At 63.4% G+C, this 13,210-nt stretch overlaps 1 protein-coding gene across 1 annotated transcript in view; it reads left to right on the top strand.

The window, feature by feature from the left end:
- Positions 1 to 558: 558 nt before the first annotated feature.
- Positions 559 to 13,210, top strand: part of GRAMD4 (GRAM domain containing 4) — a 66,451-nt gene continuing 53,799 nt past the window's right edge. The window contains exon 1 of the mRNA XM_061418886.1: positions 559 to 705. Within this exon, the coding sequence (XP_061274870.1) occupies positions 677 to 705 (29 nt within the window). The 5' untranslated portion in view covers positions 559 to 676. The remainder of the gene's footprint in view (positions 706 to 13,210) is intronic.

Consider the following 13,210-nt stretch of genomic DNA (forward strand, 5'->3'; position numbering starts at 1 on the left):
ACAGGCGGTCCCACTGCGGCTGCCCCTGGGATGCGTGGCCGGCGGACAGCGGATGAAGGGGCAGCGGCACGCGTGCCCGTGCGTGGCTGTGCCCGTGGCGTCCGCCCTATAGACTCGCGGGGCCGCGAGGCCCTGGGCGCAGGCGGCGGAAGGCCGCACTGAGGGGCCGCTGCGCGTCCGCGTGGGTGCAGGTGGCGGGGGCGCACGTGCGCCACCCAAACAAAGGCGGCGCCGCGTGACCGCGCTCGTTCTCGCGCGCGGACCCGCCAGGGCAGGCGCGCCCCCGCGGGACCGCCGCGCCGGGGCGGGAGGGGAAAGCCAAGGCCGTGCAAGGGGGCGCGGCTCCTTTAAGGCGCGGCGCGGGGCGTGGCGCGGCGGCGCGGGGCGGGGCGAGCCGGCTCAGGTCTTGGGGCGGGGCGACGCGGGGCGGGGCGTGCCGACGCGGGGCGGGGATTAGGGCGGGGCGGCGGCTGCGCAGGCCAGGCCGGGGGCGCGCAGACTCCGCGCAGCGGGACGCGAGCGCGCGACCTGGCGCCGCCGCCGCCTCCGCGCTAGTGGCCCGGACCCGCGGGGCCGCCGCCTCCTCCGGGCTCCCCGGCGCCGCTCGGCTCCCGCGCGGGCGGCAGGTGCAGCGCGGCCGGGCGGCTGGTGAGGGGCGCGCCGAGGCGGCGGGTGGATGAGAGGTGGCCCCGATCTCCGCGCAGGGTAAGCGGCGCGCGCGCGCGGACGCCCACTCGCCGGACACGCAGACCCGTTCGGGGGCTGGCCGGCCCGAAACCCGGCAGTGCCCTCCCAGCGCCCGCAGCCAGCGGCCCTCCGAGCCTGGACCCGCGCGGACGCGCCCCGCATACACGCCCCCGGGTCCCGCGCGGCCTGGGCGCGCGTCACGGCCACCCCCCCTCCCGCGCGCGCGGGCCCCGGCGTCTCCGGGTCCGCGTCATGCCCGGCCGGCCGGGGAGAGGAGGAGGTCCCGTGGGCGCGGAGCCTGAGATGGGAGGGTGGTCGGTGGGGCGCAGGCCGCCGGGTCCAGGCTGGGGCGCGGTGAATGTCGTCTTAGGAGCTCACTCCTGGGGGACACAGGAGAGGTGGAGGGCGACCCCGGCCCCTATGCCCCTGGAGATGACCCCACCAAAAAGTTGCCCTCCCCGCACCCCTCGATTTGCCCCGTCTCCTTTCCCTTTGTTCCGGGCTTTTAGCTGGTGGGGCTTTGCTGGGGCCCAGCCTCGCTGGGAGGTGAGGTGTAGAACAGCAGTCCCCAACCTGAGGCGCCCTCTGACCTGGGCAGGCCCTGCACCCCTGGGCAGGCTTACCACCAGGTGGGCTGGGGCACCTATCCGTGCCCCGGCCTGGGCCCTGGACCTGAGGGAAGCCGAGCCCACCCTGGAGGTGTTGCCAGCCCTACATTTCCGGAGGCGGGGAGGATTTGGTTTGGGCACACCTTTTGCAGCGCCGGGTTCCTTTCTCGCCTTCCTAGTTCTGTTTATCACTCCCCCCACAAAAATGGAGGTGCCTGGGCCCCAGCCCCCATCGCAGCCCGGCCTTGGGACTTGTCTCAGGCCTGGGCCTGGCAGGATGAGCTGGGCTGTGCAGCGGTTGAGAGAGAAGTTTGGGGTCTTGTCTGCATGGCATCTGCTCGGTGACCTTGGGCAGGAAGGCCTTGAGCCCTCCCTTGCCTCAGTTTCCCCAGCAGTAAGCGGGGAGGGGGCTGACGAGAGCATTAGATGGTGCAGCCCCCACCCCACTTCCAGACTGGACACACCCAGGGCAGAGATCCCAACACCAGGAGAGGCCGCGGTGCCCTTCGCTTCTGGGCGGCTGTTGTGGCCCTGACTCTGCCGTGTGTCCCCGGCCCACCTGGGGACACACGGTTCGGCTGGGTGAGTGTGTTCCAGGGTTTTGCCCTTGTCCCCTGCTAGGATGAAACAGTCTCCCAACAGGTAGCTGGGACCCTTGGGATCAGGGACCTGGGTAAACCTGCCACTCCTTTCTACCGCCGCCCCTCTGAAGACTCCCTGCCTGGTCCAGGTCGGGGGCCTGGCCTTCCTGACCTTCCCTCTGCCTCGGCCTTGATGTCGCTGCTTCTGCAGCACTGTGCCCGTGGGCAGGGGTCTTGACCCGCAGTCTGGACATTGCTGGACTCATGGGGACAGGGTTTGCCAGCTTGGTCCTGGGGCCTGGGGAGGTGGGTTCTCCCCCCCACCCCCCGCCACTGCCCTGGGCGTCTACGTGGGTGCCTCCCCTCCTCTGCCCTTCTCTCCGCTGGGCTGCCGTGGCTGATGGGCTGTGGGGTGTGGCCTGGGGATGGTCAGGGCCTGTCCCTGTGCAGTCTGCCCTCCCACGCTCCGGAGAGGCATTTCCTGAAAGCCACACAGGGAAGTCTCCGAGTGTGTCCTTCGTGATCCTGGCCACCCTGAGCCTGCATCTCCCACCAAGGCAGGCAGGGGCCCTTCGTGAGAGGAGAACCTGGTGGTCCCTCCAAGCCATTGGCCTGTGAGGCGCTCCTATCATCTCTTCAGCCAGAGCGGGCATCAGGAAGCCAATGGTCGGCAGCTCCGTGTGACCCCTGCTTCCCCTGCCCTCCTGGGCCTCACCCTCGTCAGTCAGAGACGAGGAGCCCTGGGCCGGCTTTTCCTGAATCACCGTTTCTTGCTGTCTGATGGAACAGAGTAATGGCTCGGGCACGACGAACACAAAGTATTATTAGGTTCTAGTGAGAGTGATGTCGCCAGGGGAGGTTGCAAGCCCGAAGCGCGCTTCCTCTTTGTATCCGCATATCTGAGCAATGTTACGGGTGAGGGATCCCAGTGCCAGGCCCAGCACCCGTCTCGTGAGTCAGTGTCATCGGAGAAGCGCAGGGCTCCCCTCGATGTTTCAGGGTCTGACCCATGTGGGTGGTTCTGAGCACCTGCAGACGGGTGGACGGGGCCACCTGTGTGTCTCCGGTCATCTCGTGGGCGGCAGGGGGCCCCTTCCAGCTCCCCATGCATCTTGGTTTGGGAGTTTCCTCTTGAAGCCGACTGCACCCAAGCTTTGCGTGGGAGTGGGGTTCCCGTTGTGGAGCGGTGTGCCTCCAGCCAGGCCCTCGTTTCTGGGGGCTGCACCCTCTCGGGGACCTGGGCTGATCTCCATTCTCGCAGGGCTTCTGGCGCTTGAGCCCCTGTGTGTGTCCGGATGGCTGGCTTCTGTGGCGTTGGTGCACTGGGGCCTCACTGAGCGTCTAGGGAGCTCTGGTCCGCAGAGGGCATGTGCCCGCTGGAAAGGAAGACCCTGTGGGGGTTGAGTGACCGGCCTGCCCCCTGTCCTGTGAGGTGGGCGGGGGCTCCTCACCTGCCGTCCGCAGGAAGGAGACCGTCTGCTCCCCAGCGGGGCTGTGGACAGCCTTAGGTCGGACAGCCTTAGGTCGTGTAGCAGAGCCTTCCTGTTCTTAAATAATTTAAAAATGAATGGGGGCGGGGTGGGTAACGAGACCTGGGCTGTGAAGGTGCCGACGACGAGGAGGAATACAGACGCTCTGGCCCGGGGCGAGCAGCTTCTGTTTATGAGCCCAGACCTGCCGTGTGGGCACTCAGGTGGTGCTCCGAAGGCCTTTGGTCGGGGACTCGAAAACCGCTTGGGGCCTTGGGCAGCACAGAGGGTCGAGGTCTGAGTTCTCCTCGGCTTTTGGGTGGTATGGCAGTGGCGGCTCTCCTTGGGTCTTTGTCCTGGGCAGAATCCAGAAAATGCCCTCGTACCGGGGGTGACAGTTCAGGTGCTGGCTGCGGAGCAAGGAGGAGGCCCAGGTCCGTGACGGGGATGGTCACTTCGTGACTAGGGTGGTGAAGGCCCAGCCAGCCCGGCGGAGGGGTGGCCTGGCCGTCTGCTCGGAGCTGGCCGCCGTCGGAGAAGGGCGATCGGTTCACTTGAGAACTTAAAGGCAGGCCGTCCGTCCGACTTCTTTTACAGACAGAGATGGAGCAAGAAAGTGAGGGTTTCCCTAATTAGAGAAAACCGTGTTCTCCGCGCCTCCAGCGTCGGCGCGTGGACTGAATCAAGGGGCCGGGCAGCGGCTTGGGACTGTAATTCACCACTAATGACAGTCGCTGTCTCGGGGCTCTCGTTAAGACTGTTTGGCCTTTGAGTTATAATCAGGGTTGTGACTGTGTTTAAGCCCTGTGATTAAAGTCCCCAGTGGTTACACCGGCAGACAAGAAGTACTGGTCTGTCAAAAAAAAAAGAAAACAATGGTAATAGAAACCGTTCAGTTTAGTGTCAGACGACGTGCGCGGCGCCCACGGCCGGCGTGGTGCTCACAGCCTAGCTGTCACCCTTCCCTCGGATGCAGAAACCGGAGAGATGGGCGGCTGGTCTCAGCCCCCAGTGACCTAGGCGGCTCAGCCAGGATGGGAACTCGGGTGTTTGGCTGCAGAGGCCGTGCTCTTGTTGATCAGTGGAATTTCTGGGGGTTTGTGAAAGAAACACAAGGAGTAAGTTTACGGTCACGATGAGAAGTCTCTCTGCCGTCACAGGTGTGCTGATGGCAAGAGCATCCCTTAGCCCAGGCCTGATCGTGTCGCCTGCACTTCACATGATTGCTTTTCATCACAGCTGGAGCTCGGGGCTGTTATTAGCTCCCCTTACACATGAGGCAGCCTGGGCACAGGGAGGTTAAGTAACTTCCCTGAGGCCACACGCTGGTGAGTGGCAGAGTTGGGTGTTTGTTCTAAGCTGAGTGCCGTACGCAGGGTGGGGTCAAGTGGAAAATGCCCAGTCTGTCGCTGTGTGCTCTCGGGCAAGACGCTTAGCCTCTCTGGGCCTCGGGAACCAAAGGTCTAGGTGTGGAAAGTAGAAACCGGAGGCCCGAAAACGCCCTGGCCCGAGCTGGCGCATCTGCGCTGCCTCCCCCAGGAAGGCCCTGGGTGGGGGCCCCAGCCACTGCCCATCCCCCAGGAGGAGAGTGGTGGTTAAGGAGTGCAGCGCACCGCCTCCCCAGCACTGGCCCTGGGTGGGGGCCCCAGCCACTGCCCATCCCCCAGGAGGAGAGTGGTGGTTAAGGAGTGCAGCACACCCCCTCCCCAGCACTGGCTGGTTTGGGTGGAGTGGCCCTGGTTGTCCCCTGGGAGCTCAGACCACACCCCAGGAGTGACACCTGACTTCCGTCCTGGGCGGCTCCCTCTGTGAAGCGAGGAGGCCTTCAGAGAGCCTGGCTCTGTCCCTGGGGAATGGATTTTGTTGGGGGAGGCATGCCTACCCAGAACCCCCCGGTGCTGCCAGACCCAGTTTGGGAAAACCAAGTGTGCCCGCGCCATGAGGGCTGGTGGTCTGGGGGCCCCCAGGGAAACACTCGCCCTTCTGTGATCAGGTCCCCCCCGCCTTGGTGGGACATGCCGCTGCCTCCAGCCCTTCCCTCTGGGTGGGGTGTGGGCGGGGTACGTGGACAAGGAGGCAGGAGGCCCCCCAACCCCCCAGCATGGAGTAGGGGGTGGGCACAGCTGAGCCCAGCCCTGGGTCCGAGAGGCCCAGCCTCCCTCTCCAGCCCTCCCCTCTCCACCTCGGTCGGTGGGTGCTGCGTGCAGGGCTGTTGGCACGGCAGACCCTTGTGTTGGGCACGTCTCTGCTCCACCCCGCCTTGCTGGGGAGGCCTTCCCTGGGCACCCTGACCGCAGAGCCCGTCTCAGTTGCTGCCCCCTCCCCGGCCAGTCATCGTGCTCCTCCCAGGAGGCAGGGGCTGGCGCTTTCCTGTCTGTCCTGGTCTCAACAGCCAGGGTAGGAATGAGTGCAGGCACTCCTTGCAACGAGCCGAGGCCATGGCCTTGCCCTGCCCTCAGGGGCCCCCTCTGCAGCCTGGCCTCCAGGGGCCAGCAGCTTTGGGGCCTGGGGTACTGGCTGTGGGGAGCCCACCTGCGGCTGAGCTAAGCTGGGGGCCTGGCGGTGGGGAGGGGCCGGGCTCCCCGAGGGCAGCGGGCAGGCCTGGACGGTGAGAGGGTACCTTGACCCAGGTCCAGTTCGCATGCCGTGATGTCCACCCATCGCGAGTGCAGTTCACCAGCTTCCAGCGGATCCACAGAATTGTGCGAGCGTCACCACAGTCTAATTTTAGAACGTTTTCATCACCCCCTTTAGCAATCACTCATTCCCTCTTTCTCTCCAGCCTCTGACAACCGCTAATCTGCTTTCTGTCTCCACGGATTTGCCTGTCCGGGACCTTTCATATCTGGAATCATAACGCTCCGGGGCCGTTGGACTCTGCTTTCCGTCACTTAGCGGGGTGTGTTTTCATCTGTGCGGCAGCGTGCAGTGGCAGAACTGCGCTGGGCGCCTCTTCTGAAGTGCGGCCTCTCTTCCCAACCCCAGGTGGCCCTGAACCACCTTTTCTCATGAGTCTGGGGTGGCTTTCCTTGCCTCACCAGGCACCTGGGGTCAGGTCAGAGTTGGTGGCTGTCTGAGAACTCCATGCTGGCACCGTGAGCCAATTCACGTGACTCATTTTCAGTGGCCTTCGACACAGCTCTCCTGTGAGCTGCACGCAGGTCACCGCCTCCAGGAAGCCTTCCTGGCCTTCCCTCGCCCCCGCATTTAGGGCCCTTGTGCCTGTTGTCCTGTGTGTGGCCCTCTCTCTACCCGCCTGCCTTCTGAGCTCCTGGGGGGCAGGGGTCCCCGTTTTCATCCCTTCCCTGGCTGGCCTCATTGGAGACAGGGTCTGGGGGTGAAGGGTTGCAGATGGTGGGGGCGTGGCGTGTTTGTGAAGCCGTGGGTCCCACGGGCTCTCTCTCTGGCTGCCCCGCCGTTTCTCTCTCTTGATTATCTCTGTTAGTGTGTGATCACTTGACTTTGCAACTCTGCCGTCTGTGTCCTCCAGAGCGGCTCAAGGGCAGGCCCAGGTCTGGCTGTGGGTGTCCTGGGTGTGATGGCAGAAGTGCTGAGTGAGCCTGCCCTGCCGCCCCGCCCGCCCTGCCTCTGCCCCGCCCGCCCCGCCCCACACTGAGCTGGGTATTTGGTTTTCTTTTCTTTTTTTAAAATAATCAACCGTGTTTGTTAGCACAGTTTTAGGTTTATAGAAACATTACAGAGATCACACAGAGGGCGCCCCGGTGCCTGTCCCTTCCCACAGTCTCTCTTATTACTACCATCTTATACCTTAGCGTGGAACGGCGTTACCGTTAATGAAAGGACCAGCGTGGATACGTCGTTAACTGGTCTGTCGTTTGTTCAGATTTCCTTAGTTTTCACCCGATGTCCTTTTTTCTTATCCCAGGACCCCACGCGAGACACGTGTCACATTTAGTCTTCACGTCTCTTTCCGATTCTCTGGACGGGGACAGTTTCTTGGACTTCTCTTGTGTTTGATGGCTTGACAGTCGAGGAATTTTTTTTAAATGTGTTTATTCCCGGCTGCCGTGCACGGGCTTTTGCTAATCGCGCCAAGAGGGGCCGCTCTGTAGTGCAGGCGCTGGCTTCTCAGCACCGTGGCTTCTCCTGTTGCAGAGCAGGGGCTCTTCGTGGCTCAGCAGCACGTGGGCTCCTCCCAGGCCAGGGAGGGAACCGAGTCCCCTGCGTTAGCAGGCGGATTCTTAACCACTGGGCCAGCAGGGCACTGCAGCCTTGAGGGATATTAGGTTCACTGCAGATCCGTCTCCCCTGGAGTTTGGGCGGCTGTCGGAATTGGATGTTTTCCTCCGGGTTAGACGGGGGTCGTGGGTTTTGGAAGGAAGAGCAGAGAGGTGAGGGGCCCTCACCCCACCCCATCAGGGCGCGTGCCGTCAACGTGACTGGTCCCTGTGATGCTGGCCGCGGTCGCCCAGGTGATGTAGACGGACCCTTTCCCCTCTGTCAGTGCCGTCCTTCTCGGAAGGAAGGTTTGAGGACAGGGTGTCTGTGAGTGATTTGGAACCTTTTGAACGGGGACTTGTCTCTTCTCCCTCGTTTATTCGTTTGTTCGGTCGTTTCTAACGTCAGTGTGGAATCACACGTACTTATTTTATGCCTTGAGTTCCAGTGCGGTTCCACTTTACTTCTTGCGTGGGGCTGCTGGGAACTCTTCCAGGAGGCTCCTGGGTTTTGTTGACGAGCCCCCGTCAACGTGGGGCGATTTGGGCAGCTCCTTCCTTCCTCCCGGCCCGACGGGTGCTCCCAGCCCTGGAATCGGCCAGTTCTCCTCTCACTGGAGGACGGTTTCGGAAACCAAGATCCGGGCCCGGCCCGAGCTCGGCTGCCAGGGTGTCGCTGCCCTGGGCCCGCTCAGCTGGAGGAGCAGGGCGCAGACAGTGTGGGCATGCGCACACCTGCAGCCGCTCCTGTGTGTGGCCGCCCGCGTCTGCGCTCAGTGAGACGTGAGCTCCTTCCAGTGATCCAGGCTGCAGTCGCCCCTCGCTGATGAGTCAGTTTCGTTCCAGCAGCAGGAGACCCGGCCCCCTCGTTCGCCATCCTTTGACGTAACCCCTCAGTTCCAGCATACCTGCAGAGCCGGGTCAGCCTTGTCCCGGGCCCTGGGGAGTGGCTTCAAGGGCTGGAGTGCTGTGTGCATGCAGCTCCCGCTCGTCCCGGTCCTTGCTGTTCGGCACGGAACACTTGCCGCGCAGTGCACGGGCCCTGCAGAGGCTAGGGGGCCGCAGCCTTCCACAGGAGGTCTGCAGGAAGAGAGAAAGGGAACTGGGGGGCTCCCCGCCGTGCCCGGTCACCCCCCCGCCCCAGCCTGTGGGGACAGGCACAGTCGTGGCATCCCTTTGAAATGTGAACGTGGAGCCAGCTTTGAACACAGCCTGGAGGCCCGGCCTCGTCTGCATGAGGAGAAGGGCTGCCGGCCGAACCCCTTGGAGCTTGACTCAGACGCTGGCGGGCCCGGGCACTCACAGCGGAGCAGGGCCAGGGCTTGGAGGCCGGGTCCCTTTCTGGGAAGGAGAGGACTGGGGGAGTTCCGCTCAGGCTTTCTCGGGCCTCAGGCCGGCTTCGGCAGGGCTCTGGCAGGGCTCCGTCTACCCGTGTGTTGGCCTGGGGGCCGGGCGGGGTGGCTGGAGGCTGCTGAGCAGACCCCGGGCAGGTGGGGCAGTGAGCGGTGGCTGGGTGCCCGCCTTTTTAGGGCTGAGCTGGTGGGCAGGGGGCAGGCACCCTGGTCCCGGCCGGGGGTTTGCTGGCTTAGCCCTTCAGAGCAAAGGGGCCTGCCCACCTGGGCAGGCTCGGAAGAAGCCTAGAGCTGCGGGTGTCCCTCTTAATAACATGGTGGGGACCGTGGACAGGACCCCGGCTGGCCTCTGTGCGTGGTTCAGCGTCTCGGTTCCCGTGCACCACGTGTTGTAGGCCAGGCTGGGTGTGGACAGTGCTGTCTACACGCGTGGGGAGGCCCTGCTCACGCAGTGCCGTCTATATCTGTAGGTCACCATGTCACCCTTCCTGGGAGAGGTGGGAGCTGGCCTGGGTCAGTCTACCCAAGGTCAGCCCCTCTCCAAAGTTACTGGAGACCCCGCTGGCGTGTGGTTACTCCTCTGGCAGGCCTGGGCTCCGGGCCACACTGGGGGCGGGCCTGTGGGACACATGGCTGGCACATGGCCGTCTGTCCCTTCCCCGCCCCCTCAGCTGAGCACCCTGAAGGCGCTTGTCCCCCTGCTGTGGGGCTGGGCCCTCACCAAGATGCTGCCACGCGTCCCCTGGTCCTGCGAGGGGGCATTGAGGAGGTGGCGAGAGCTGGCCAGGGGCTCAGCGGGCGGGGGCTGCCCTGGGTGCGGGAGCTGCCCGGGAGTGAGCCCCCTGCCCTGTTGGAGGCCACCTGATGCAGTCCTGTTGGCCGGCTCTCCCTGCTCACTGCCCCCCTCCCCTGCCGGGTGCCCCCACCCAGCTCCTTGCCATGCCGCCCCCATCCCATCTGCTTCCTGGTTCATGTGTGAGGGTCTGCAGGGTCCCCCATGACAGCCACAGGCAGCCGCCAGGGGATACTCAGCTGGACACATGTTTCCCCGTCTCCGACTGCGGAGCTTCGGGCTGACTGCAGTCATCTGTGGGGTCACAGCTACCCCGGGATGGGGTCTGTGTGGTGGGTGCTGTGCCACACCCCTGGGTGGAGCCTGGTCTGAGCAGTGATGGCTGAGGTGGGGGGGGGGCATGCCCGGAGGGCTCCTGGGGTGGCAGAGGCCAGGAGATGGGTGTCAGCGGTGGCCTTGGGCAGGAGCTTGGCATTTAGAACTCTGATGCAACTTGAGTCGTTGAGAAAACACACCAACCTCCGGTATCAACGGAATCTCCCTCTGAGAAGAACCGGGTTCGGACGCTCACGCTGCTGATAGCTGTGCCTTGAGAGGGTGTGAGTCATCTCGCAGGTGCGGGGTCCCAGGGGTGGAGCCCTGGGGGGTACGGGCCGGGGGTGGGCCAGGTGGGGGCCGCCGCCCCCATCTCTGCAGGCTGAGCCTTGCGGTGTCCCCCTCCCCGATCCCCTGGCCGTGCCCCTGGGGTCCTATGCTGGCCTCGGCGTCCAGGGGTTGGTGTCTGCAGCCCTTGTCCTAGTCCATCCAGAGAGGAAGGTCGGGGGGAGACTGCCTGGATGGGCGGTCCCCCTGAGGGCGTGTGCCCGGTGCTGCCTGCGGTGGGGGGTGTTCCCCCGCGGCATGCCCCCAGGTCCTGCCCCTCCCCATCCATCCTGTTAGGTGAGTACCTTCTGGATCAGGGGGAAAAGCGTCTTGTTTCACGACCACTGTTGGAGGCAGCTGGGAGATGCGTGGCCACGTCAGCATCCGAGAGTCGGGGAGGGCTGGAGGGGGCAGGTGGCGGCAGGGACCCGTGGGTGCTGGAGCGGGAGCGGGGGTTTAGAGGACTGAGGTTCACCCTGCTCTCAGCAGACGTGTGGCTTCACTGCTGCCAAGCAGCTTTGGGGGAGAGGAAGTGAAACCTGAGTCAACAGGCAGCGAGCTCTGGGCCCAAGGTGGGGTCACGGGTGGAGCTGCTGGCAGGATGGCCCAGGAGGGCGGGCCAGGCCGCGGGGACCACCCCGTGCCTACTGCTCCTTCCGTGGCAGCCTTCGTCCCGGGGGAACGGTGACCAGTGCTGGTCTGGGGGGCGAGGTGCTGGGCTCGGCCTGAGTATCGCCTGTGAAGCTGGACATCTAAGACTGTGACTCCGGGGCGGGCAGGGCCTGGCACACGTGTCTGCCCCAGTAACCCTCATGGGCTTCCAGCCCCGGGCACCTGCCTGCAGGTGGGAAGGACAGAGCGCGCACGGCCAGGAGCCCACGTGACCGCCCACATCCCCGCCTCTGCCTGGCAGGCGAGGAGCAGAGGCCTCTGGGAAGGCCCCCTGGCAGCGCCTGGAAGGGGGGTCAGGCCTCCAGGGTGCCAGGGTCCATCCACGTTGGCGAGAAACCGGCCCGCTGGAGGTGGGAGGAGAGACATGGCTGCTCGCCAGCCATGGAGAAGCCTCCACGTGATGGTCTGCATCAGGCAGCCGCCTCTGCCGTGGGGGAACCGGCTGTCTTCAGAGGAGCCTGGGGATGTTGGGGAACCCTCCTCACCAGCCCAGAGGGATGGGGCAGGGCCCAGGCTGGCCAGAGGGCAGCAGGCAGACTACCTGAGGGTGCCCTGGGCAAGGACCCCCCTTGGTGGGGCCAGGGGGTGTGTGTGGATGGCTGCCCCCCACTACAGCCACCCTGGAAGGGGCCACCTTGTCTCTGCTTGGCAGATGAGTGAGTGGGGGTCAGAGGGCTCCTGATGAGGGGATGGCCCACACAGTTGGGAAAGCCTCTTTCTCTTGGTTATCTGATTCAGGACTGAACGCTGCTGTGTCAGATAGTGGATTGTGTGGGTTTGGGCCCACGTTTACCAGATCTAAATAGGGCCAGGCTGAGGTCCCTGGGTAGACCCCCAGGAGGTCCGAGTCCTACCCGCCTCCCGCCCGTGGCGTTGATGGGACACTAACCGGGGGCCCCGCGAGGGTCTGTGCCCTTGCCCTGGTGGGCGCGGCGCTTGGCCGAGGGCATCAGGGTGTGCTGGGGGGGTGCCCAGCTGGCGCTCGTCCCCCCAGACTCCCCACCTCACTGACTTGAGTTGACCGTCATTCTCCTTTTAAGTTACACAAGTGTGTATCTTTGATAATTAGCCCCTTGACTTTGTGATTAGAAATACGGAGTAGGGCTTTCCCTGGTGGTTCAGCGGTTAAGACTTGGCTTCCAGTGCGCAGGGAGTGGGTTCAATCCCTGCTCGGGGAGCTGGGATCCCACATGCCTCAGGTGGCCGAGAAACTGAAACATAAAAAACAGAGACAATGCTGTAACAAATTGAATAAAGACTTTAAAAATGGTTCATGTCAGGAAAAAAAAAAGAAAGAAAAAGGAAAAAAGCACCGCCACTGAGGTGAGTTGCTGGCACTGAGTCCTTGCAGTGAGGACGCCGTGCCCAGGCCTCACGCTGACTCGGCCGCTCAGGGCGGGCCCGGCCGGGTTGGGTTTCGTGCCTGCCCGTGTCATGTTCGGCTGGGAGCAGACCGGGGGGGGGTGGCTGCCTTCTCCACCAGCGGGTTTCCGTCCTGAGAGTCTCTGCATTCCTTGCACGTGTGCCGAGTCATTTCTGTCGTGTCTGACTCTTTGTGACCCCGTGGACCGTGCCCGCCAGGCTCCTCTGTCCATGGGACTCCCCAGACAAGAATACTGGAGTGAGTTGCCATGCACTTTTCCAGGGGATCTTCCTGACCCAGGGATTGAACCCACATCTCTTAGGTCTCCTGCGTTGGCAGGTGGGTTCTTTACCACCAGCGCCACCTGGAAGCCCTAGGCTTACATTTCTCAGACCAGCCCTCCCACTGGCTTTTACAAACTGTCAGTCCAGTCCTCAGCCAGCCCAGGACGTGGCTGGCACCATGGGAGGGTACTGCAGGCCCCTGCCTGTCACTGGGTCTGCACACACAGGCTGACCCTGCTGTGCTGAGTTTAAAACTCCTGGCAATAGAAAGAGCCGATGGTGACCTATTTATAAAGTATTTCAGAATCACTTGCATGAATGTTTTGTCCTAAATTCTGTGTAATTAGAAGATACGAACCCTACTCTGGGATTATTTTTGTGCACCAACATAACCTAAATTAGAATTCTCTCCATGTCAGTTTTTTAAAAAAAAATCATTGCAACACAAACATAAAGAATCGATTTTGTCTTCACTGTTTTCAGATGGTTACAAATACTGTTCCTGCCTGAGTAACATGGAGACCTTGCTGCCTGGTTTGTAGACCCTCGTCTTTACCCAGGGACTTCCTTGGTGGCTCAGA

This window comes from Bos javanicus, chromosome 5, assembly GCF_032452875.1.
Source record: "Bos javanicus breed banteng chromosome 5, ARS-OSU_banteng_1.0, whole genome shotgun sequence".
NCBI classification, from domain to species: Eukaryota; Metazoa; Chordata; class Mammalia; order Artiodactyla; family Bovidae; genus Bos; species Bos javanicus.